This window comes from Cannabis sativa, chromosome 8, assembly GCF_029168945.1.
Source record: "Cannabis sativa cultivar Pink pepper isolate KNU-18-1 chromosome 8, ASM2916894v1, whole genome shotgun sequence".
Classification (NCBI taxonomy): domain Eukaryota; kingdom Viridiplantae; phylum Streptophyta; class Magnoliopsida; order Rosales; family Cannabaceae; genus Cannabis; species Cannabis sativa.
In genome coordinates, this window is record NC_083608.1 from 50,041,915 (window position 1) to 50,069,239 (window position 27,325).

Below are 27,325 nucleotides of genomic sequence, written 5' to 3' on the forward strand. Positions count from 1 at the left end.
AACAAAATTTATTCAGCTACTATACCTTTTTTGCTCCATTTGCATGAGCTATGTCTCTCCTCAAAACAACACACATACATATAATATATAAATATATAAATATATACACTTCTCTTATTTATATACATATATATTTGATTTGGGTCAGTTCAGTTTCAGGGCATGTATCTCAACAAATTCATTAAAGAAAAAGTGGATCAAACAGAAAGTTGAGAAAACAAATTATATACAATTCAAGATACATGTGAAAGCATGTGTACAAATATGTATATAAATATCTACAATTCTAGTTGCTAATTACAATCTTTTAATTAATTTTTACTTTTGAAATTACGTGGAAGAATATTTTTTTTTAATTTTTTTTCATAACGATATTTGTTATAGTTACAATAATATTTGAATAAATTATAATACTAAAAATAGAGTTTTTGATATTCTAATCTACCACGATTTGAAATTTTTAAAAAATTTATAAAAATAATATTGTAACTGCTATAATTTTTTTTTAAAAAAAATATATATATTATTTAATGTATATTTTTGAACACTAGAAGAAAGTTACGTGCAAAGCACGTATACTTAGTTTTATGTTAGGTGCTCTATAATTTAATTGAGAAAGATTTAATAAATAATCATATAATTTAAAATAGTTTAAAAACTAATTTTAATTAGTGTGTGGGGTTATTTGAAAATCAATAGTGAAAAGTCAAATTTAAAATTTGCAGAAAGAGAAGAGGAGAATGGAGATTAGCTTGAAATATATTTAAAAAATAATAATGCTACACACTTACTATGGATACTTAACTCGAGCCGGTAATAATAAAATTATAAAGAATAGAGGTAGCATACATATAACTGGACATATGAAAGAAAGAATATAAAAAACAAGAAATATGATAGCTTCCAAATAATATTATAACAAAGCAATGCTCTCCAAATTTATCTTAATATTATCTATAACATCATAACCTTATATTTAGATTTAGGCCAACTTTCTTCTCAGTTGGGCTTCCAGCTTTCTTCACAATGCAAGTTGCCACTTCTGACTTTTTTTTTTTTTTGAAACTTGAATTGCAGCCATCATAATCTCATTCTTCTCTTGAAGCCTCTCATCAATCTCATAGCACTCCTTGATAGACTCAACAAAATATATGTGTTTATGTATATTTGTTTTGAGCAAATCAGTAAATATATTTTCAACAAATTAACCCGATAAACTCAAGATCCACACACATATATATTTATAGCTAAGTATTCAAATACAATTGTAAAATCTAAACTTAAAATAAAATCAAATGGACAATTCATGCTCAACTAAAGCTATATATATACTGTTATGATTACATCAACCTAAATATTCTTACTTGCTATAACCGAATTATAAAAATTAAAAAGTATAATTTGAGATATATAGACTAAAATCATCCAAATAAACAAATAAATTAGTTGCATGTAGAATTATAAATGATACTTTTTTTAGAGTGTGTTTGAAACTTATGTGAAATTTTTTGGATCTCTTCACTACTATTTTTTATCTCTATTTTTTTGTATAAATATATATATGTATATAGAAAATTTATATTAAAAAAATGAAAAATATACGTACATATATTTTATTGTTGTTAATTAAATTTAAAATAGTATAGTAATAGAGAAAATTTAGAAATTAGATTTTTATTATGAATTTTTATTTATTTAAAATAATTAACTTTAATAAAAAAAATTAGAAAAAATGAGAGATATACGTACAAGATTAGGTATATATATTTTGTTGGTTTTTATTAAATTCAAAATAGGATAGTAATAGAGAAAATTTGGGAATTAGATTTTTATTATGAATTTTTATTTATTTAAAATAATTAACTTTAATAAAAAAAATTAGAAAATCAAAATGAGAGATATACGTACAAGATTACGTACCTATATTTTGTTGGTTTTAATTAAATTCAAAATAAGATAGTAATAGAGAAAATTTAGGAATTAGATTTTTATTATGGAATTTTATTTACTTAAATAATTAACTTTAATAAAAAAAAATTAGAAAAAATGAGAGATATACGTACAAAAATATAAAATAGGATAGTAATAGAGAAAATTTAGGCTTTTAAATTATTGGGCACCAATAATTTCTCATAAACCAAGAATTGTGTTATATAGGCACATTTTATATAGAATATATATATATATATATAGTTTGAAGGTAAAATTAAAAGCCTCTCATTATAAATTGTATACACATGCAAAAAAAAAAAAAAAATCATTCATAAATATTGTGACCTTTCATTTTTTTTATGGTAAGTTTTATTTTTTGTGGTACATATAGAGAGATAGTTACGTAAGGTTATAATTGAAATGAATTTATTATATATCTTTTAACTTTATATGTATATATTAAAAGTGAAGGAAGTAACACCCAGAAAGGAATTCAGTTATATGTATATATGTATGTATCACATTTATATTAATAACACTGAGTTTATAGCTTCTAATCTTTATTAATCTTTTGAAATTGAAGGGAGAGCGAAAATTTATGGTTTAAATAATATCACATGAGAACAATATATAATATTGTATATCTATTTATATATATATATAAATAATATCAGTTCAAATATTAAATATCAGTTTAAATGGGATTTGTTTTATTTTTATTTTATTATTTTATTATATATAAATAATATTTTATTATTTTATTAAATATAAATAAAAAGTCACCCATGAATTTCTCATAAACCAAGAATTTTAGTTATATAGGCACACTTTATATAGAATAGATATAAATTAACTAAAAAAATTATATTATGATATATATTGTCCTTTTTCATTATTGTATAGAACTATATATAATATATTATGATATATATTGTCCTTTTTCAGTTGCAATAATCGAAATCGAAATTATTGGGAACAGTCCTGAATGATAATGCAACCTATCTAGCTAACTTTTTGTTCATGCAGCATATTACATATAATAATAATAATCAATAATTATTTCCACATATAATACATAATAATATATTAGGGTGGTTACATTTTTATTGTAACTATATGGTTACATTTTTCTTTAACCTGTAATAGCAGGTTACCAATAGGTAAACTTTCATTTTTTAGATTTAATTAATTATAATTAACTATTTTCTTAAAATAATTAATTAAATAGACATTCCTTTTTTAGAATTATTTAATTATAATTAACTATTTTCTTAAAATAATTAATTAAATATTTAACAAGACCTCTTTTAGCAATTACTATTTATATTTAAATCCTTACTTGAATTATTTTAATAATTAAGCCATTTAATTATAATATTTACAATAAAATTTATTGTTTTACAAAAATTAAACTTCTTTTGACACAAATTAAAATTCTCTTCTTATAGTAAATTTTTAAATAATTAATTATTTTTAAATTATATTTAATTATTTTGTTACAATTATATGAACTAAGTATGAGGCCTCAAGCTAATCAATCGATAACAAGTGCAGCCATTTTTTTTCTAAAAAATCCTTCAACTTATTTCATTTTTTACTTTTTAAATATTTAAATAAAAAATTAAATAATTAAGTGTAATAATTTAAAATTAAGATTACAAGAATAATAAAATTTAAATTATGAAATTATATGTGTATAATTTTAAATTATAAAAAGTTTTGCTATAAAATTCTAAATAATTTAAGTATAAAAAAATAAATTGCTAAAAGATCCTTATATAGTAATAAATTGCAAAAAAATAATTAATAATTATAAATAATTTAATTTTAAAATATAATTAATCTTAATTAAAGTTTTATAAGGAAATAAATGATTAGGTTACTTTCAGGTTATAAGTTATTTATAATTTATTTTTATTTAATTTTCAAATTAATCACAACCATTTAATAGTAATCTAATGGCTTAAAAAAAATGTAACCATGATGGTTACAATAAAAATGTAACCATTGAAACCTCTTCCTAATATATTAATATTTATATGTGCATTGCACGTGTATAGTTCTTCCATGTGAACGAAACAAATTGCCACTAATAAGACAAATGGTAAGAGTATTATAATTTAGTATCATAATACTATTAGTATAATTAAGTGTCTAATATCATATAATTTAAGATAATAATATTAAAAGAATATTATTTGGGATAAGTTGAAAAATACCTCTTTTTTGTATCCATTAATCAAAAATACTCTCATATTATTTTTTTATTAAAATATACCCACTTTTTTGAGTAGATTGCCTAATATACTCTCACTCTCTACTTAAATTTAGCATATAATTTACATAACTTAAGGGGTTTAACGGGGACATCATACATAAAAGTGGATATATCTAAAAAAAAATATGAAAATGGAGGTAAAAATTAAAATAAGTAAAATAAATTAGGTATACAATGTAATTCCATATTATTAACTAATTGTAAAGTGCTACCCAGATCCGGTCTTGGGAATAGGCGAGCTAAGCCAAGTCCACCTAGCCCATGAACCCAAAATATTTGTCTCATTTTAAAATTACACATTTTTTTTATTATTTTTAAAATATCATATTTTTCTCTAAAAAATACCTAAAAATATTATTTTTTATGACTCATTAAATTTTAAGATTAGCCCTAATACCACTCATAGAAGATATTGAGCACCAATAATACCGAACATCAACACTCTTTCAGTGATAATAAGATTCATTTCGATTTTTTTTTTTTTTTATTTGTCATATTGCCTACTAGGTTACATATAAGAGATATAACTTCATCCTATGTACTTGTGTCGTTTTCAAAATATTATAGCATGATATTCATGTAGAATGATGATTCCAACATATTCTTTACACCTAATTAATTTTAATATATATCTACTGTAATGTGTATTTAGTCTTTCAGTATAGTTATTTATCGGAGCGGACCTACATAAAAGTGAGAAGGGACCTAAAAAATGAAAATATATATATATATGTATTTTAATTAGTTATAAATTATAATATTTATTTATAATAAAAAATAATATTTGTATATATAATACTTTGGTGTAATAATTAAATTAAATTCTAATAGAGATCAAGGATTCAAATTTAATTAAAAATATATTTGTTGTCAAAAAAAAAAATTATTTTATTATTTATTTCTGCCCCCTACCTTAAAAAAAAAAAATGTTACCCTTACTTTAAATCCTAAGTCTATCTAGTTATTCGGCCTTCTGGTTACTATAAGGTGATTAATTACCTTTACGTGGTTTTCTCATATTTTTTAATATTTTTTCTCAATTTTTTAATAAAACAAAATTTTGAAAAACAAAAAATTATATTTTTGCACAAAAAAAAGTATAAAAACCCACAATTTTTTTAATTTCCTCTATTTAAATAATTAATTTTAACCACACATTAAGAATGATATTTATTTTAATTACATACATAATATTATGTATGATTATATATGTGTAAAAAGTATGTGAAATAATTTTGGTAGATTTCTCACATTACTCTCTCTGTGTCTATGTATATTTGTTAAATTGTTATCCTTACATTAGCAATATACGTATATAAATATTCTATCTTTTAATTATTAAGGATAATTAAAAAAAAATACAGAAATAACAAAAAAAAAATTACAAAAATATAGTTAAACAAAATTTTAAATATTTTTACAGTTTTTAAGATGTTTATTATTATTTTTACTTATTCGACTTAACAATATATTAAAATGTTTTACTATGATAAGTTACATGTTTATTATTATTTTTATTGGACAGAATATGATTATAGTACTTATGCTTATGACTCTAGTTTATTAAAAAGAATAAGTACCAAACTTTTGGAGTTAGGAGCTAATTATTCTCAACTTATTATATATTGATTTTCAAACAAAAGTTAAGAATTTATATTCATTAAAACGTGTGAATATTAATGTGTATTGTTTTTTCCTATTTTTTTATTCAAATATAGCAAAATAAAAAGAGACTATTAATTAATGTAAATAAAGGGATGTTAATTAAGCATAGACATCTAAACACCAGCTTCTTTAACTTGAAAAACCCCAAAATGAAAATTGAATATTTTTTTTTGTTGAAAATAATTTAAATAAAAACAATGGTGCAACTCCAATAAAAAAAAATTACACTAATGCATTCTTATCAATTTTGGCATTTAGAAGAATTTTTAAGTCTAATTTTTTGTTCATAGTCGTATACATTTAGTTATTTAAAACATCTTAATTACAAAATTTTAAAAATTTAGAGAAATTTATCATGCCGAAAAATATAGTTCAAACAGTTTGTTACACATGCAAGTACTATTTTATTTTTTATACGTGTAAAATAGATTGTTTAAATACTGCTTTCTATAATTTAAACTATTCTGAATTTTTTAAAATTTTACAAAATATCTTAAATAACTAAATGTTTACAATAAAAAATTTAGACCAATTTTTTTTTTCTAGATACCGAAATAAATATTAGAACTAGGGGTGGAGAACATCCATTCCAATTCAATTGAATCGAACCTATCCAATTACAATTGGATTGGATGCTAAAAGCTAGATTCTAATTGGATTAGATCCGTTATTGGATGTCAATCTCAAAATCTAATTAAAAACAGATCAAATCTAATTACATTTATATATATTAGAAATTATTTATATTTATTTGTATAATAAAAAATATTTAAATATAATATATATTAATTATATTTTTTGTATTAAATTTGAAATACTTGATTATTTTGTGTATTTGTTTTTATGATGTTTTGTTTTATTTTATTATTTAGAAATATGTTGTTTTAATTATTTGAAAATTTTAGTTGTATTATGCTTGTAAGGATGATATGTTTATGGAGTATTAACTTAAATAAATGATGATATTTAATTTTTAGGTATTTTTTATATTTTCATGTTAATATTAAAATTTAAGTGTGTAATTTAAGAAATTAATCTAATCTAATATGTAATTTAATTAAATTGAATTTTAAGGTCAAATTAAATTGAATTGGATGATAATTTTTTAAATTTAATTACTAATTTGATTAAATAAAAAGAAATATTAAATTAGATGGAATACTCAATTCTAAGTAAACCACTCAATATTCAATTTTTTCAATCTTTTGGGTAAGAATTTGAATAAATAATAGTTGATTGTAATAAGTTTCCACCGTAGGTAGGCATGGAAAAGTTGCTATAATTATTTGCAAGTAATTAATTCAATTATATATTTTGATAGAAAAAGACAAAAGAGTCACATCGTCATTTGGTGTCTGTCTACTGTTTGGTTTGGGACAATCAAATCATATATCACTTTCCACGTGTGAAATTCATATAAATCTAATTTCAAAAAATAAAAACAAGAACAAAATTAGTGAGGTACAACTCATCAAACTCCACTTATAATTACTTCTTTTTCATTTTTTTACTTTCAACCATGGAAAATGAATACAATCGAATCCCCTTTAACAAAAAAAAAAAAATAAGAGAGATTTGTAAAACTATAAAGTAAAAACATATGAAAATTTATGTAGCATACCTCCTAAAACATTTGGTAAATTTTTTTATTTATTTTCGCATTTAAAAAAAAAAAGAAATTATTTACGTTGTGGAGCCATATTCGGATATTCCAGTAGGGATAATTTTTTTTTAATAAAAAAGTATGAGTAAATAGCGGTATAAGTACCTAAAATTTTATGTTTGTAAGCGGCATAAATCTAATATTTATTTTTAGCGTCATAAGTACTCAATGTATGTAAAACTATAATTTTCTTCCAGCTTCGTTACTAAAGACTGACTCTGTTTTGAATTTATTAAAAGAACATTTGGAAGTAACTGATACTATATATTTTTATCTAGAGCCAATGATTAAGAATTTAGGCCTTATATATGTCATGTTTAAGACAATAACAGAGTGTGTACTGACAAAATTAAAGAAAAATTACAGTTTTAATTTATAAACATTAAGTACTTATGTCGCTAAAAATAAAAATTAAGTTTATGCCACTTATAAATATAAAACTTTAAGTATTTATGACACCATTTACTCAAAGAGTATCTATGAAAATATAATTTTATAGAAATAAAAAAAAAAGAATAAATAAAAAAAAATATAAATTTTTTAAGTAGAAAAAATTGAAATACATAAAAACATAAATAATACATATTTAATTTGGAAAAGTATATGTATGAAAGTAAGTGTAAAGTTTCTTTATCGATGTTTGGTGATAAATGATGGAATAAAAACCTTGAAATGATGCCACATATATATGTAACAGTACTTTATTTGTTAGTAGTGTTGACTAGATTCACCATCATAAGACTCACGTGATATATATAACTAATTACTGAAAGATCATCATGTAATTAACACTTTATTATTATTATTATTATTATTATTATTATTATTATTATTATTATTATTATTATTATTATGATAAGTATTACGTATCTATCAAAATCAAAAAGTACTATACCAAATTCGGCTAGTACACACACCTAAGAAAGAGCTTGTAAAAGGTTGTTAATTTAAGCAGACTTATCTGCAGTTTGGAATATTCAACAAAATATTTTAATTTATTTTTTTTAGATTATTAGAAAAATTTTAAAAAATTTAAAATACTAAAAAAATATTTACTACACTTATAAAAAAAAGTCACATTTAATGTGTGCAATAAAATCTTTTAAGTTTTTAAAAATTTATAAATAATTTTCTTAAATAAGTTCAACAACTATAATCATTTAAAAAATTAAACTAAAACATTTTTTAATTGCCAAATGAAATAATCTACTAACATAATCATTTTAGGGCTGTAATATTGACCTTTATACTTTATATTTTAGATGTATATATCTCTCTTAGCTATATTTGAGGCATGCAAATGTGGATAATTGAAGTATATATCTATACACAAAAATAAAATTATAAATTTTTTATTATTACTACGAAAGATATTAACTATTAGCTGTTTTTTTGTCCTTCATTAATTAAGAGCCCTTCATTTCATAATTTTTATTAGTTGAAAGAACCCTAATAATAATTGTATATAGATTTGAAAATATAAATAATAATTGTACTAAGCAGCTGTAATAAGCTGTACATCATTAATTGTCATTGTTAAGCACAACACATCCAAATAGTTTTAGGTGGCTCTTGCCTATGCTACATATATATAGGGTTTTGGTCATGTCCAATAATTTATATTTATCTTATATATTTATATAATTTTTATAATATATATATCGTATAAAATTAATGCATGTGTTAACTACATGTGACCCACTTTTATTATTATTATTATTATTTTATTTTGATGAATGACCCACATTCATTTAGTAAGTGATAAAATTGTGTTATTATTTTTCAACTTGTAATTAAACCCCAAATTAATATTCAAAGCTCAAACAATACTCTTCATTTTATTTAACATTACTACTACTATTTATCATGATTTGGACAACAATAAATGGCGTGGAAGGCAAGTCAAAATTTGAATATATTTATATATATTATTTATATTTATACGTATTTTCTTAATCTAATTCTTGTATTGATTAATAATTTTTCTCGTGAAAAATGTTAAATAAATGCATTTTAGATAATACGTGATTGGGATTAACAAAAAAAACCCCAATAAGTGGACATTTTTTAATTAAGTTTTAGAAGTCAAAGCAACTACAAAATATATTATAAATGGTGTTATTTATTTTAAAAAAGAATTAATGTATTAATTTATTAATTTTAAACACGACTATAATAATCTCTAAATAAACTAATTTGACTAAGAAAATGAAACTTCTTAGTTCTTACTTAATCAGTTAGTTAATCATTAAATAATATGTTTATTTTTATAATTAATAATCATTAGTAAGAGAGTACACAAGTTTAGTTGACAAAAAACAAAAGTTTGGGTGAAACTTAATGTCACGCACTAACTAACAAAAAATTAGGGCTTTAATGTGTGAAAAGTACTCTAATCATCATCAATGGTAATTAATGATAAAAATTAAGAAATTATATAAGTAATAATTGTTATTGATATAATTAAATATTGGGTCCTATATAATTTAAATATAATAATTTTTAGAAATTATCGTTAATCAAGATGACATTCGCAAACCACACAGGAATCTCCGAATTTGGATAGCTCATCGTCTAACCGAATGACATACTTTGTCAAACCATAAACGGCTAAAATCAACAAATAACATGAGACAAAACTGCTCCCAAAAATTTAGACAATAAAGTAATTTAAATTAAAGAGATTTATTTAGATTCACTTTTTTCGGTAATAGCTATCAGTAAAAGAAGGTATTTTTTTAATGAGCTGATAGGGTGGTGTTTGAGAATATTATAACTTTATCATCTAAATTTTTAGGATAGTTTTGTTCCATGTGACTTTTGATAAAAATTTATGGTTTGACAAAATATGTCATTCGGTTAGACGATGAGTTATCTTAGTTTAAGAAAATTCTACCCCAATTATGAATTGCATTACTAATCATGAATGACTCTAATCACTAAGTCAACAAAAAGTAATTCAAATTAACTAAAAATAATTAGTAAAAAAAAAAACACAAATTTCCTCCTTCAGAAAATATCTATTAATTAATTAGAAAATGAAATTTTATTATTCAACATACATTTTTTTATTAAAAAAAAAACAAATCTTCATAATAATTACATTTAATTACCAAATCTTGAAATTTTATCGCACATAAATTTAATATTTATTTGGATATTATTTTTTTTTAAAATGATTTTATATAGTAATAATACTTTAATCAGTACTGTAATATTAACAAAGATTTAGTATTGTTACCACATTTATTAAAAAATGATATGATAGTACTCAAAACTAATTATTATCAAGATTTGTTATTAAATGTATTTGTTACTAATAGTAAAGATTTGATATCGTTTATTTATAGTAAGTTAAAATTGTGTTAATTTAGTGTAATTGTGTTATCACCAGTATATTTTTTTAATGACTGTACACTAATTATATATAAAATTTAATTATTTTAGGTGGCGTTTGGTAACACTTTTTTAATCAGTTTTTTGTTTTTAAAAGTAGAAAAGTGAAAATATTTTTCAAAAACATGTTATATAAAACTGTTTTTACTTTTCAATTTTATAATTAGAATCAAAATTTTAAAAACAACAAAAATCACTTTCAATATTTTTTTAAACAGTTTTTTTTTCTTAATCAATCTTTTAGATTACAACCAGACCCGGACCTAAATCCCCTCCCCACGGCCCTGGCGCTGAACCCGACTTTTGACTTGAACCCGAATCCGACCCCGGACCTAGACCCGACTTAAATAAAATCAAAAAATAAAAATAAAAATTAACTTTATAGAACACACTTTTGTTTTCTGTTTTTAAAATTGAAAAACAAAAGTAGTTACAGAACGCATTTTTATTTTTCAAAAATAAATTTTTTAAAAACAAAAATTTTACTTTCATTTTTTGATTAAAAAATTAAAAAACAAAAGTGTTATCAAACGGCACCTTATTGTATACATTAACAGTTTTTTTTATAAACATAGTAAATAATTATTTAAACTTTATTTTTAAAATCATAAATTATTTAAAAAATTTTAAAATTTTATACATAATCCAAAACAAGTATGAAAAAAAATTAATTGAAAATATGTTTTTAATAGAAGGGAGTTTAAGCTTTCGAAATATTGAAGTTTGGAGTAAAAGTTTGGTTGAAAAGCATGTGCCGTAGTAACCATAAATAAAGATAATCTTTAGATAAAATAATAATGGATTCATTCTATTTAGATTGAGAAAAATAGAAAAATTTAAAATTATTTATCGTGATAATTTGTATACAAAACAAATAGGTTATTTAAAATTTTTGTCTCTCGAATTTTGACATATATTAAATTATACTTCTTGAACTTTTAAGATCGTTAATAATGTTTGTTCGGTTTTGTTTTGTTTTTTTTTTTTTTTTTTTACTTTTAGAAGGTGAATCATTATTCAATTAATGAAGTTCTTTAAGTTTTTCCAAGCAAAAAAAAATGTTTAAGGTTGAAGTGAAAGATAAATAATGTGGTACACAACAAGACTTTGGATATATAGTAACTTATTAATTTACTAAATCAGTTAAGACACAATAACTCAACTCAATCTAAATAAGAATATGATGCTGAATTTAGATAAGAATATTACACCTATTAAAAAGAGATATTTTTTATACCAAAACAAAATAAATATTTCCTCTAATTTATATTATTACTATTAATATTACTTTGACTATTCTAATTTTAGTTTATGTTAATTAGGAAATCTAATCTAGTTTAGATATCAAAATAAAATCTAAAATTAATCAGATTCGCAGGTGGGTAATAAATCCCACAACACGTTTGTAAGGTAAATTGTCCACCCATAATTTCTTTTTTCAAAAAAGGAAAATATAGAAAAATAGGCAATATCAATTTAAAAAAAATGATGAAAATAATAATAGTTAAATTCTACTTTGACCCCTTTGTTTTTTGATAAATAACATATTTAATTTTATATTTTCTAGATATATATTAAATAATACTTTTAATTAACTTTTTGCAAAATTTTTATAGGTATTATGATAAAATTAATTATGTTTGTTGTTGTATTAAAAATTTGAAATTAATTATACTAAAATAAATAGGGTGATTATGCACCCTTTAAAATAGATGTATTGATGGACCCTCTCCTTGTTTCGGCATGTAAAAAAAACATTTAGTTTAATTTTTTTCATATTCTTGTACGTTATAGCTATTTAAGATATCCTACAAAATTTTAAGAAATTCGAAATAATTTACAATATAGAAAACAATATTCAAACAGTCTATTTTACACGCGTATAAAATAAAATAAAATAGTCACGCAATTTTTGGCGTGTTAAACTTTTTCGAATTTTTTAAAATTTTGGCGGATGACTTATATAAGTATAATTTACATGACCATGAGAAAAAATTTGACTAAAAAATTATTTCAGATACTAAAACAGATAGAAATGTATCAGTGTATTTCTTTTAAGGAGTGCATTATAGAATTTCCCAAAAACATATATTAAAAGTTGAACTTGGGTTATATTTATACTTTTTTAAAAAATATAGAATTATTTTATAATTTGAAAAAATAGACAATTTAAAATAATATTAACCCAGTAGTAATTAATAATTAATAATTAATAATTAATAATTAATAATTAATAGAAGTGTAAAACTCAACTTTCTTCTTCTTTCTTCATCTTCTTCCTCATGTTATATATATTGTTCAAATTGTCTGGCCACCCAAATCTCGGAAATCAACCAACCAACCAAATCATAGAAAATGGTCTTTTCTTTTCTAAAATTCAAATAAATTAGAAAAAAAAAAACTGGTTAACATTTTTGGTGTAACTATCTTAGGAAGGAGGAGTTTTAAGGGGCATAAAAAACCATCAAACACAGGCTCTGCCATTGTACCCGGATCCGACATTGTCGGACCCACGTAATAATACTCTCTCTTTTTTCTTAAAGCTCTAATCTTTAAACACCCTTCTCTCTCTTTCTCATTCCTTCTTCTTCTTCTTCTGGTTTTTGCAGAAGAAGAAGAGAGATAAGATAAGAAACCCCCATTTTCCATTACCAGATCTATTTTCTCTTAACAACCAGGTAACCCCTTTTTCTCTTTTAATTATTTTAGAAAGAATAAAAAGAAAATAGAATAATGGGACTTTTTTGGTTTATACTTATAGGAATCCACAATTTTTATTATTTTTAATGTATGATTCTTTTTATCTTTTTCTTCTGTGCTTTATATATATATATATATATATATATATATGTATGGTATTGGTTAGGCACATATATCCAATTCATTTTTGTCTTCTTTTTAATTGTTCCCATTAATTAAAGACATTACCTTTTTCTCTTCAAACTTCAAAGACTACTCTTTTTTTTCTTTCTCAAAATTTATTGATTTTTGACAGAGAAAAAGGGGTAAATGGGAGGCTGTGTTTCAACACCATCTCATAAAATCAGACCAACAAGATCGCGCCGCCGTCACCGTCTGATTAAACGCCGGCATGGAAAGATCAGCAGTGCTGTTGTCTCAGATATCTCTTCAAAGAAAATTGCTAATAATGATCATAATAATAATAATAATGTAAGAGATTATGCTGTTAGTGAATTTGTTAGGATGGATTTTGATAATGGTGAGACAACTACTTGTAGAAGATCTGAGGTTGCAAATGCTACTTTTCATCTTACTCAGTTGCAATGGCACCGAAGTCAGTGTGATGCTAATGGTATTTTATCTTCATTTCTTATCGAACAACATTGTCAAACATAGATTAAATGGAATTGTAACGATATTGATTCTTATTAGAAACTATAAATTTAATATGATTTTGGTATTTTCAGTGATTTCTCATGAGGAAGCTTGGTTTGATTCGGTCAGTATTTTGGATTCTGATTCTGATGATGAGTTTAGCAGTGTACATGGAGGTAACTAAATTTAAAGATTACTCCTTTTATTTATTTGAAAAATTAAATGAAATATAAATAAGTTTTTCTATATTTACTTTATTTGTTTTAATTTTTACTTTTATTTTTATATTTTTTAATAAAATATAATATAAGCGTATTTTTTATTAATTAATAGATAAAAAAAAGAGATATTTCTCAACTTATTTCGTAATCGCATCACCTGATTCTGTTTATTGTAATTTTGTTTTATTTTCAGATGGTTTTCCATTGGTAGGCAATGGTATGGGGAACATTCCAACTGGGCAAGTCCTTCAGTATGAAAGATCAGCTTGTTTTGTTGACAACAAAGGCAAATATGAAGAATTTCAAAGCTTTGTGAAAGTAGATGGAGGAGGTAAGCTAGATTAGATTAACTTGATTTTATGTGTTACAAAATCAAATGGATTTCCATATTGAATATTGTTGTACTATGGTGTATGATTTTTCTTACTTAGGAAAGGCTGATGAAGTGGTATGTAGCAAGAGGAAGAAGATGATAGACCGCGCTATTGGGAGTTTTAAAAGCTTTAAAGACGATAAGCGCGATTCGGATGAGAAAAATAGGAAATCAGCTGGTTTGAAACACTTGTTACCTACTGTAAGTTTCAATGATAAACTTCTACACCAACCAAGTATGTGTCCTCAGTCTCAAAAAAGACCTTCAGCTGTTTTTAGGCTTTCTTTCAAAAGGAGGTCATGTGAAAGAGAAGAGACCATTGAGCATAGTAAGTATTATTAGCACAACATACCATCTTGTTTCTGGATAAATACTATTTTAGATCTTGTGTTTTATAAAAATTACTGTAGTATAGTATAGTACTTTGTGCTAATTTTTTGTTATGACAAGACTATTTATATATTTTGTATATGTTTAAGCTAAAATCTGTTGAAAATTGAATTTAGGGTATTATTTTGTATTTTTTTTTTTTAAAATATAAGGTCTAATTTGTCATTAACAAAATAGAGGATCCAAACAATAACTTTTGCAAAACACGGTTTGTTCAAAATTTGATTGAAAAATTCTACAATGCATCCACCCCTAAAATGGTCCACCGATGCACTCCTTATCTGTTTTGGCATTTGGGAGGATTTTTTTAGTCTAATATTTATGACATCCTGCAACATTTTGAGAAATTCAGAAAAATTTAACACGAGGGTTTAAATAATTTATTTCATATAAAATAAAAGAGTCTCGCTTGCAAAAGATTGTTTGAACCCTATTTTTGGCGTGTTAATTTTTTTTAAATATCTTAAAATTTTGCACTATATCTTAAATAATTACAACATAAACGACATAAAAAGAAATTAAATTAAAAAAATTTCTCAAATACCAATAGAGGTGCATCGGTGCACTCTTTTTAGGGGGTGCATTGTATTAACAATATTTTATTTTGTTTCTGTTTTTTAAGGAAAAATCAGATTACTAATGTAAATTATGACTATGTAAATACAGGCCAATCAAAAAGGTATTTGTATCATCCTAGAGCAGGACATATTATTCCATGTTGTAGCAAAGGAGATAACAAGCCTCCTAGTTCAGGATATTGGACAGAGATTCCACCTTCATCATTTAAACTTCGAGGAGAAAATTTCTTTAAGTAATGCACTTGTTTGTTTTGATTTTTAGATTTATAATTGAATTAGGATTATAGTAATGTCTTTGCTAATGTATCTATTTACTTTTGCAGAGATAAGAAGAAATCTCCTGCTTCAAATTGTTGTCCATACACACCAATAGGTGTTGATCTGTTTGTTAGTCCTAAGAAGATTAATCATATTGCTCAACACATTGAGCTCCCAAATCTGAAAGCAGAAGGAAAAGTACCTCCACTCCTCATTGTCAATATCCAGGTATTTCTTAAGCTTTCCTCATGGCTTGAATTGCTGTTGTTATTCAACCGAGCACTCACATTAGATGTTTTAAAATAGAGATTTTTTAATATATTTAAAGAACTGAACTAAAAATATTCTTTTCATCAAATGTTATAAATTCTTTCTTCGTTTTAAAGCTTCTTTAAAAATTACTATTTATGCTCTACATTTATAAAATATTATTCATTGTTGTAATTATATTTTATTTAGTGATGTATGGTATAATGTAAAAGTTTGAGATAAAATAGAGAAAATAGAATTTTGGTGATGTAGTTAACGAGAGTGGTCTAGTGTAAAAATTTGAGGTAAAATAGAGAAAATTGGATTTTAGTGATGTATTTTAAAGGATAGAGTTTAATAGAAAAAATAGAGTTTTGATGATATTTTGAAAAATAGAATAGAGAAATTGAGGAGAGTGTTTAATAGTATGTTTGCATTATTGCAGTTGCCTACTTATCCAGCTGCAATGTTTCTTGGAGATAGTGATGGAGAAGGAGTGAACCTTGTACTATATTTTAAAGTATCAGATACTTTTGAGAAAGATGTCTCACCCCAATGTCAAGATAACATTAAGGTAACTTTTTCTAACCCCAACAACAACAACATTCCTTGTTTGTATTCATTCCTCTTTTCACATTGAAATGGACTAAATTATTTGCCATGTACAGAAATTGATTGAAGATGAGATGGAAAAGGTCAAAGGATTTGCAAAAGACTCCATTGTTCCATTTAGAGAAAGGCTTAAGATCATGGCTGGAGTTGTTAATCCTGAGGATCTTCAGTTAAGTTCTACCGAAAGGAAGCTTATAAACGCTTACAATGAAAAACCCGTCCTTTCGCGTCCTCAGCACAACTTTTACAAGGTAAATTCTTTTCTTTTTTACTTTGTTCTCTTGTTACTTAGCTCAAGAGTAGAGCAACAAGAGTCTATATCGCCAACGTCCCCACCCAAGACAACAAAATCCTTTAACAAAAATGTTCCAAATTTATTTTCATATTTTTATTATTATTTATTAAATAATGTAACTACATTAAATTTTTTGGCTCAAAATCTCTAATTATCTTGAGACGGCCTAGTTAGGGCCGTTTCGAGTAGGGTAGCGGTTATTGCCCGAAGGCCCCTTCATCCCAAGAGGCCTCATACATTGTTTGAGATTGTGAGTTTTATTGGTTGTTTCATATTGCAGGGTCCTAATTACTTTGAGATTGATCTAGACATTCACCGATTCAGCTACATTGCTAGGAAAGGACTTGAATCTTTTAGAGAACGTTTGAAGAATGGAATACTTGATTTGGGTTTAACTATTCAGGTAACTTAACTTTATTCTATACACACAAACAAACAAACAAATTAACTCTATATTAGTACATTACATGAAGAGTAATGTTTTTTTTACTTATTGTGAAACAGGCACAGAAACCAGAAGAATTGCCTGAGAAAGTGCTGTGTTGTGTGAGATTGAGTAAGATTGATTTTGTTGATCAAGGCCAAATACCAACTTTAGTGACCCTTGATGATGATGATGATGATGATCATGAATGAAATTGAGTTGATTGGGCAAGCTTTTTTCTACTTCTTTTTCACATTCAATTTCTTCCTAACCACCATTCTATTTTATGTAAATCACAAACAAACAAAATAATAATAAAAAAAAATCTCTTTTTTTATATATAAACTTAGATAAGTTGTGACATTGATATCTTGTTGTCTTTGTACCACTTATATTACATGGTGTCTTAAATGTTGGCATGAAAAATTTGGAGCAAAATGTCTGAAATATAATTTCATTTTTAATTTTAAAATTTTGAGTTTGGATGAATCAATGCATTTGTTATTGTTGTTGCTATAATGAAAAGGTCATTAATTTTGTCATTTGGGGAATAAAGTATGATAAAATTTGAATAGATAATTAAACCCGAGAAATGAGAATGAAGATCATTTCATTTTTTTTTATTTATATATTTTAGAAAAATTTAGAGTGAATAATAATTAAGGGTTTTACATTAAAAGTAATAGTTTTGAAACTTCATATAACTTGAAAAATGTAGATTGTAAAAAATGAATCTTTATTTGTGAGTGGTTATCTGGAATATAAAAGAAATTTTTTATAATTTATATGTATATATTGCAGAAATAATATATATTTCTTTAAATTGACTAGTTAGATAAATTGATTTTGTATATATTTTTTTTATTTATTTATGCTCTAAATTTCTTTTTATATATATAAATAATTTCAGTTTTTTAAAAATAATATCTTTCTCAAAGTCTATCTCTATCACAAATTACATTTTAGACCTTAATTTACACTAAAAATGTCAAAAAATAAATAGAAACTGAAATGTTAATTTAAAAAATGATTGGCAACTTGTAATATATATATAAGGTAATTGATGAATTTTGGAGTGCCCTGGCACGCCCTACTGATAGCCCAGTTTGGAGGGGAATACTAGAGGCTCGGAAAATAATTTGTGATGGTTCCTGCACTATTATTGCTACTGGGGAAGACACCAACCTGTGGTGGCAACCTTGGATTCCTTGGATGGAATATGAGGAATTTCGTGAAACTATGGAGATGATTCGCCCTAAAGCTCCTTCTCTTCGGTGTGTGGCGGATTTGATGTTCAGAAACAACAGAACTTGGAACCGTAGGTTTCTTGAATTTCTGTTTGGTTATGAATTGGGGAGTCTGATTAGTACCATCCAAATCAACTCTTTTGCTGAGAAAGACATGCTCATTTGGAAGAATTCGGATAGTGGTATGTTCTCGGTCAAGGGGGCATATTTATGCAGTCAAAGGACTCGGTTTGCCGAGAAAAAAGAGTTATGGAAGTGGTTATGGGATAGTAAGATACACCCCAGGCAAAGTATGATGCTGTGGCGTGCGATAGCTGGGGCACTTCCTTCAGCGGATAAATATGGGGGCAGTAACTCTTGTGTTTGCCCGTTCTGTGGGTCTGATTCTGAAAGCCCTCTCCATATTTTTGTGCGATGTGCGCTGGCAAGAGCTATCTGATTTGGTGGCCCATTACCTATCAAAACTGAGATAATTCCGGGTAACTCTTTATTTGATTTCTGTTATTCAGCATTGATCAATATGGACACTTCATCTAGACATTACTTTCTGGTTTGGTTTGCCTCAATTCTCGAAACTGTGTGGCTGTGGCGGAATAGATTGTATCATGGTTCCCAGGTGCTGATTTCGATCGGGACTATGATTTCTGATGCCTGCAAACGTTTTCTTGAGATGCGGGATATCAAGAAGAATCACCCTGAGATGGGAGCTGTCTCCATCTCTCGCCAGATATCTCCTGGAGTAACCTCGAAGATGATTGTGACGGATGGTTCTTTTAAAGATGGTGTTTTTGGGGGTGCTCTGGTGGCCATTGATTGTATCACTAATCAATGGTTTATCAAAACAACCTCAGGAAAACAGGACTGTGCTATTGCTGCTGAACTTGAAGCTATTAAATTAGCTTTACTCTGGACTAAGGAAAAGAATTGGGAAGGAGTGAGCATCTTCACTGACTCTCAAATTGTTGTGAACTCTCTTCTGAAGAACTCTTGCCCGAATTGGAGATTTAGATCTTTATTTGATTCTGTTGCTGCTTTGAAAAACACTTTAGTTAATTGTTCTTGTGTTTTTATTTCCCGAGATCTTATTACTTTTGTTGATGCTTTAGCAAAAGAAGCTAGAAGTTCCTCCAAGGAACATCTGAATTGTCAAGGGGAGGGATTTCCCCCTGTGGATCCCATGAACCTTTTCTCGGTTTAATTTGAACTTTCGTTCTTTTTCAAAAAAAAAAAAAAAATTGATGAATTTTGGCCTTAAATAACAAAAGTGTCCCACATTGTATATGGCTTGAAATTTTGTTATGAAAGATGAGTATATATAAAATATAGTAAGATGAGTTTGAACAATTAAAGTCCTTGGCCGAGCGTTAACTTCTTAAGTAAGAAGTGGTGTGGTATTCCACGGACATATTAATCAAGGCATTTTCATTTACTTTGCTGTAATAATAGTTTGCAAACAGAGTTTACTATTTTTGCCTAACATTTATTTTCTACTTTAATATATTTAAAGAAATCTAAATTTAAACACTTTTAATAATATTAAAATTGATTGCTATTATGGAATGGTATTAAATCTCAAAATTTAACTGAGTTTGCTTTTTTTTCTTTTTCTTCTTTGACCGTTTTAGGGTTTTTAGTACTTGGGTACCGCCGGCTAGATCTGGCTGGTGGGCGGTGGCGCCTAGGGTCTAGACTCCACGTTGTAGTAGGTTGAAGGCAGAGGGTCCTCCGTTTGGGTAGTTGTTGTGAGCGGTGGCGATGAACATCTGGCCTATTTTTTCTTGAGGTCAGCTCTTTCATGCCTGAGTTTTCAGGTGAGTGGTTGTCGACCAAAGTGGATGGACGTCTCTTTTGAGGTGTCTCAAGTCCGAGGTCGGTGGTCGTGGGTAGCTCCGATCTCATGGACTGGTGGGAGGTGACGAAGATGGATCTCTCTGAGCTATCTCCCTTTCATTTTTAGAGATGGCGAGTTACGGTGGCCCTTCTCAAGCGAGAGTTTGGGCTTTGGAGCGTTGTTTATCTTTTTTCTAAGATCTCAGTGTCCCATGAATTTCTTTTCAGGCATTTTGGCTCTGGTGCACAATAACTCGCGATCAGCTTTCGGAGTGTCGTTGATGTAGAGGGGAAGACTCAGGATCTCGGTTCTTGTCCCTTCAGTGAGCAAGCTTCTCCACTGTCTCACCTCTTTATTTTACTTTTTCTTATATATATATTTAGTTGTTCGATTTGATTTTTTTTTCTTGTGGATTTGATTAGAGTTTGTTTATTTTTATGGGATTTAAATTTGAGATCGTAGTAGGTGTTTATGTTTGTTTGATTATTCTTGGATATGAGTTGTAGGGTTGTGTTTGAATCAGGTTAGAGGTGGCGGTAGTTGTAAGTATTTTGAATCTAAAAAAGATGTGGTGGGAAGTTGTGGTTTCGACGGTAGTGATGGTGTGTAGTTATTTCAGCAATAGTGGTGGGTAGTTGTAGGGGATGGTGGTTGAAATGAACACATAGTTTAATTATGAGATTTAACATATAATTAAGAGATTCAATTATATTTATCATTATATGCTTCTTAGTAGAAAATTAGGACTTAATGTCAGAGATAAGCCTTAAGAAAATAATTACAAAGATTTTATTGAATTTTAAGTATTATTTATGTTATATATGAAATTTTATGATTTTTATATTTTATACTCAGTAACACAGAGGAATGAATGCAACGATTTGGCCGCTAGATTCACTAAGATACGGTTGAGTATCTTGGAATGTCGAGATTATTAGGGCAAAATTGGTACAATGTTTAAAAAAAGAGCTAAAAATGATAGACTTTAAAAAAGATGGTAAAAATAAAAGAGGACAATATAAAAAGAGTATAGAGTGTAATTTGCTCTAAAAACAAAGCATGTAGACAGGAACAGGATGGGCCAAATTTATACAAATCCTTCCAATAAAAGAAATTCACTTAAAAAATTAAATATTTTTTATTATAATTTATTAATTATACACCAAAATAACAAAATAACCCCCACAAAAAACTTTTTATAACAATTAAGCTCCCTAAAAGTAAATAAGTTTATTAGGAGTGATTGTAATTTTTTTTGGTTAAGAATAATTAGTCTTGCAAAACACAACCAAACTAACCTTACAACAGGAATATAACAAAACTAAAATCATAACAAGATACTTGATATGAACATATATTAACATAGTATTTAAGTATAGTTATAATTTATTTTTCTGTATAATTGAGTTGGTATATTTTGTTTAATTTTTATTATTTTTTTATTATTCTATTAAATTTTTTGAGAAGAAGTGTGAAGTCACTAAATTATATTTATGACCACGTATTTTTTCTTAAATGTTGGTTTCAATAATTTAAACTTTTATTAATAGGTTAGTTTTGTGAAAAATGAATTTTAACAATATTATACTTTCTATTTATTTATTTGAATACAAAATATTGAAAGATATTTTTTCCTATATATTTATTAGAAAAACTAGAAGTAATTACAAGTCAACTCTATTTTTAAAATAATCAATTTTTTTTTAAAAACTTAAAAACAATTTCAAATAAATAAAATGATGATATTATTGTCTTAATGAAAATTATATTTTAAAAAATGACATAATTTGGTTCATTAAATTTAAAGCTCAACATGATCGTGTGTGATATACCATAACAAATTGAAGTATAGTGAACTTTTTAATAAAATAATAAAATTGAAAAGTATAAAAATAACTTCTACTCACAAATCTAATAATAAGTATTCCTTCTTTATATATTTATATATATATATATATATATATATATATATATTAAGCAAAATGTAACTAATTTTGATTGATGGTATTCTTTTTTTTTTGTTTTTCTTCTCTTTTTTAAAATTGAGCTAAAAAAATCAAAAGCTTTTTGAGAGTAAATAGATTGGTCCCCAAAATATTTGTCTATCAATTACACAAAATATTTACATCAAATAATAATGGCTTTTGGTTGGATGCTACTACGTACGTACAAGGACCAAATCTGGTTTATGATATTAATCTCTGCATCTCATTTCTCTGCAAACAAAAACAAATGAAAATAAACACATAAACAAATAAACAAACAATGGACATTGTCTTCAACTAGCCAAATTCAGTTTTTCCTATCTATTTTTACCTCTTTCAAACCTTGTTTTTCGAGCAGCTTGCCGTATTTGATTCTCATTCTTATGTAAATGATCATCCATTCTATGTGGTTGCATCAGTAGAGGCCCCGAAAACTCGATATGGTCTCCCCCATGATTGTAATCCTATACATGGATTCAACATACAGGTTCATATTCAAACCAGAAATACTAAGCACAATAACTACAATTGAGTTTGTTTTTCTTACTCACCACATGATTTGCTGAAGCAATCTTTTGGTAAACATGATCTTGGGATTGATATAAATCAGGTGTATCGAAAAACTCTGTTTGATGGCTTAGACTCCGCTGCTGCTGCTGCTGCTTTCGAACACCCTTGGGATTTACTATTCGCGCAAAGTCTTGAGTTCCTTGCTTTGGTAACACATAGGTGGATTTTGCGAATGAGGGGTCTAATGCACTGAATTGGCTCTTTGAACCGTCTGATACTGCTGATGTGACATCGTCTTTTCGCCTTGTTCCTGCTGCAGCCCATGCAAAGCCACTTGATGCTGAGACTGGAACTGGCCCTGAGAAAGTAGTGTCTCCACCGCTTTGGTTAGTACCCGAATCATGGTACTGGTAATTCTCTGATACTGTATCGAATGATGGTTTGAACAACTCTCTACGCAGATGACCTCCTTTTTCTTTAACAACTGGCCCATCATCATTATTTCTGCGCCCAGTTTGAGCGTTTTCTTGGGTCTCCTGCTCATAAAAAACAAATCAAACAGTTTTTAGGCCAATTCTACATTAGCTTAAAGCTGATTAGTTTATACAATTGTGTGTAATAGAGACCTCTTTTGGTGCAAATTTATTGACTCCATTCTGTTGTTGATAGGCTTTACGAGCTCTCCTCGGTTTCCTTGTTGCTCCTGACTGTCTAACTCCGGGCTTTCTTCTGGCAATTGGAAAACAAAAGTAAATTTTTTTTCGTTCGAATTGTCCTCTTTCTTATGCCAGAGAATCTCATGACACTAAAATGGTTTTACAGAAAGAATTACCTTAGGACATCCTCGCGATTTTTAGCATCAATTTCCTTGTTTGGTGGATATTTTGGCAGGGTTGATGGATCACAGGCGTACGGTTGTGTTCTGAAGTACTGTGAATAGGAAAGACAAAGCACATTAGTTGAGACAATAGAGGAAGATGACATAATAATGAGCTTGTGCCATTAAAGTATGCTCTCCATATTAGAGATACCTGAGAAATAAGTGCAGAAGAGGCAGTCCCGCGATCTTGAGGATCAACCGAAAGAAAGGTTTCAATCAAGTCCACAGCAGTAGATGGGAATTCTTTACATCTCTCCCTTAAGGATCTGTCATAAGGATGTTGAGGTTTGAACATGGTCGCGTGTGGAAGCTTAGATTTTTTCCAGTATTCTTCGGGGGGAGAACCACAGAGTTTGAAAATTTTATGCAATTGTTCAACCTGTAATTTGTGACCCCCACAAAAATGACAAACTTGAAATTCCATACACATCTATGAAAAGCATCAAAATACATAACAATTTGAGTACCTCAGTTCTTCCTTTAAGAATAGGTCTCCTTAGAAAAAGCTCTGCAAATACACAACCAACACTCCAGAGATCCACAGATACTCCATAACTCGTCGACCCCATCAAGAGTTCGGGAGGGCGATACCATAAGGTAACAACCCGGCTGGTTAGTGAGTGTTTGTTCTTTGCATTGACAATGTTTGCCAAACCAAAATCTCCTAGTTTTAAAATCCCTTCATTGTTCACCAAAATATTGGACACCTTAATATCTCTATGCATTATACCTCTTAAATGGCAATGCTCAATTGCAGATAATAGCTGCCTCATATAACATTTTACCTATACAAATGCAGATCTCTCCATCACATCACAGATTTAAAAGAAAATGAATAATTAACAATTTCACCCCTGAACTTTTTACACTACAAAGTTGTGTCCCCTTTCGTCACACTCTACTCAATTTTATCATAAAATGAGTGATCATAAAATAAAATGTCGATTCTTTAGTTCTTTGGGAGCCCTTATTCTTCGACTTAGCAATGCTTTTATTCCCCATTATCAACTTCAGCACCTCTAAGCCAAACCACCACCTCACTCACTCTGACCATATTACAGAAGGAGCACAATTCGGTAGTGTAAAAAGTTCAATAGGCGAAAATATGAATAATTCAAAGAAAAAATAACAAAGTAGATAACTAAAGAAGACAGACAAAAAACTAACCTGAGCTTCAGAGAATTTAATCTCAGGAGAAGAGACTAGACCAGCAAGATCATGTTCCATGTATTCAAACACAAGGTATATGCTAGTTGATGATCCAGAAGTAATGAGACCCTCCAATTTCATGATGTTTGGATGGTCAAGTCTTCTTAAGATTAATATTTCTCTTGCCATAAACCTAATGCTTTCTGGTTGAAAATTGTCAAACCGGACTTTCTTTAGTGCAACCATTTTCCCAGTTTCTACTTCTCGAGCTCTGAACACACTACTGTATGTACCTTGTCCAATCTACATTGCATTCCCAGATGAATAATACAATTATATTAATCATTACAAATCTATAATGAATTTCAACAATTCACAAGTTACCCAACAAAATTAAAATCAATAAAAATAATATAGGATTAGATTGGGTTTGGTTTGGCCTCAAATTTAATAGCAATTTCTAGTGTAAAAAATATGCCTTTTCCCCAAATTTACTTTCATAATTAATGCAAATAATATTAAAAGTTAATTAAAATTTTTAAGTTCTGAATTTTAATATGTATCAAATTATGTTAGATTCAAACACTTTTGACTAATTTTATATAACGTGTATGGAAATTTAGGAGGCATGATTTGATATATATCAAAATTCAAATGACACAATATGGTAGATATCAAAGTTTGGAGAATGCAATTTGTTAGATGGATAATCACTATATTAGCTAAATTGAACGGAAATACTTAAATCGAACAATCTCGAGAATTAACCTTAAAAGTTCGAAAGCAAAATTTAATACATTTAGAAACAAAAATTCAAATTAATCTTAAAACAAAAAATTCATTTAATATATATATCATTTAATAGGTTTTGACTCTTCTAGTTTTAAACTTTATTATATTATGTTTTCTCCTTCAATAAATAAAAATCATTTCTTTCCTTACCTTCTCCAACTTCTCAAAAGAATCAGCCCTAAGAGGGATCCAACCATGAATGGCTTCTCCGGCGGCGGTACTGAGCCACGGCGGCCAACCAGCAGAGATGAGTTCGGCATCAACGTAACGATGAGAAAACCCCATTTTGAAGCTAAAAGAATTCCTACCATGAGACCCTTCCTTCCTCGATTTCCGCAACTCCCATCCACGATCATCCGATTTCTCCTCCTTCCGATTCTCATAATCCAATTTCGCCGAATTCTCACCGTCCATCGCCGGCGACGGCGTTGGATCCGGTTGCTTAGAGCTTATACAACCCATTATACTAAAAACAAAAACAATATCAATTCATGAAATAATCAAATGCCAAATCCCTAAACCAGAGTCGATCCTAAAAGAAGAAAAGAATTCGGGGAGAGAAAACTTAAATCCAAAGATCGACCTGGATTGGGAATTGGACCAAAAAATCAAACAATTTCCCACTCTCCCCCCTACATTAAGCTCGACCCATATTGGATTTTCTCAGGGGAGAGAGAAATCGAAAGGAAAATCATATTTTTGGTAAAAAAAAAAAAAAAAAAAAATCTTTTTTGGTATGGGTCGTGAAATTTGGCGAAATCTGCGGAGAGAGGTAAGAAAAAAAAAAGGGGTCCGAAAGCAAAGGAAGAGATTTGTGAGGATAAAACAATGGTGGGTCCAAAAGAGTCCTTCTTCTTCTTCTTCTTTCTTCTTCTTCTTTCCATGTCTGAGCTTTATTTTATTTTTAGGGTTTTAGAAAAGTTGGAATGACACACCAAAAAAAAAAGGGAAAAGGTGAAATGTAACCGTTTATGGGTTCTGTTCTGTCATTATTTTGCCGTTAGTTAGGTCTGTTGTTCGAGAAAATGAAAAAGAAAATTAGCTGAGTCTACAATGGTGGTGTTGGTTGCAGACCTAACTGCTTAACAGCTCCACTGCAACTTCTTCTTCTACCTCTCTATGTTTTGTATCTTTATGTATATATACAGTTGTAGTTGTTGACATCGTGGCCGTTGGATTACGTACCTCAGTTTTTTTTGACGGTTGGGATTTTATAATTTAGTACGAATAATTGAAATACAGTTATAACTGAAACTAACTA

The 27,325-nt window shown here is 27.2% G+C and overlaps 3 protein-coding genes across 4 annotated transcripts; 2 read left to right on the forward strand and 1 right to left on the reverse strand.

Moving 5' to 3' along the window:
• The first annotated feature begins 13,226 nt into the window (after window positions 1-13,226).
• On the forward strand, window positions 13,227-18,005 carry LOC115700446 (uncharacterized). Its single transcript, XM_030627984.2, has 11 exons — window positions 13,227-13,612; window positions 13,930-14,247; window positions 14,363-14,446; window positions 14,685-14,822; window positions 14,923-15,192; window positions 15,921-16,065; window positions 16,156-16,318; window positions 16,785-16,913; window positions 17,008-17,202; window positions 17,527-17,649; window positions 17,751-18,005. The coding sequence occupies exons 2-11, from the start codon at window positions 13,944-13,946 to the stop codon at window positions 17,880-17,882; spliced, it is 1,683 nt and encodes a 560-aa protein (XP_030483844.2). The 5' UTR covers window positions 13,227-13,612; window positions 13,930-13,943; the 3' UTR covers window positions 17,883-18,005.
• A 904-nt stretch (window positions 18,006-18,909) lies between these two features.
• Window positions 18,910-20,115, forward strand: LOC133030663 (uncharacterized). Its single transcript, XM_061103476.1, has 2 exons — window positions 18,910-19,333; window positions 19,427-20,115. Exons 1-2 carry the CDS (start codon window positions 18,910-18,912, stop codon window positions 20,113-20,115), a joined length of 1,113 nt encoding a protein of 370 aa, XP_060959459.1.
• A 2,618-nt stretch (window positions 20,116-22,733) lies between these two features.
• On the reverse strand, window positions 22,734-27,184 carry LOC115699581 (cyclin-dependent kinase C-2 C). 2 transcript variants are annotated; one of them, XM_030627067.2, is made up of 9 exons: window positions 26,215-27,184; window positions 25,291-25,575; window positions 24,591-24,908; window positions 24,275-24,502; window positions 24,076-24,173; window positions 23,870-23,972; window positions 23,285-23,779; window positions 23,065-23,197; window positions 22,734-22,964 (listed from the first exon to the last, which is right to left on the reverse strand). In XM_030627067.2, the coding sequence occupies exons 1-9, from the start codon at window positions 26,524-26,526 to the stop codon at window positions 22,957-22,959; spliced, it is 1,980 nt and encodes a 659-aa protein (XP_030482927.2). In that variant the 5' UTR covers window positions 26,527-27,184; the 3' UTR covers window positions 22,734-22,956. The 2 variants fall into 2 exon arrangements, with proteins under 2 accessions (XP_030482927.2, XP_060958215.1); XM_061102232.1 differs by lacking the exon at window positions 22,734-22,964 and having other exon boundaries at window positions 23,036-23,197.
• Between the last annotated feature and the right edge of the window lie 141 nt (window positions 27,185-27,325).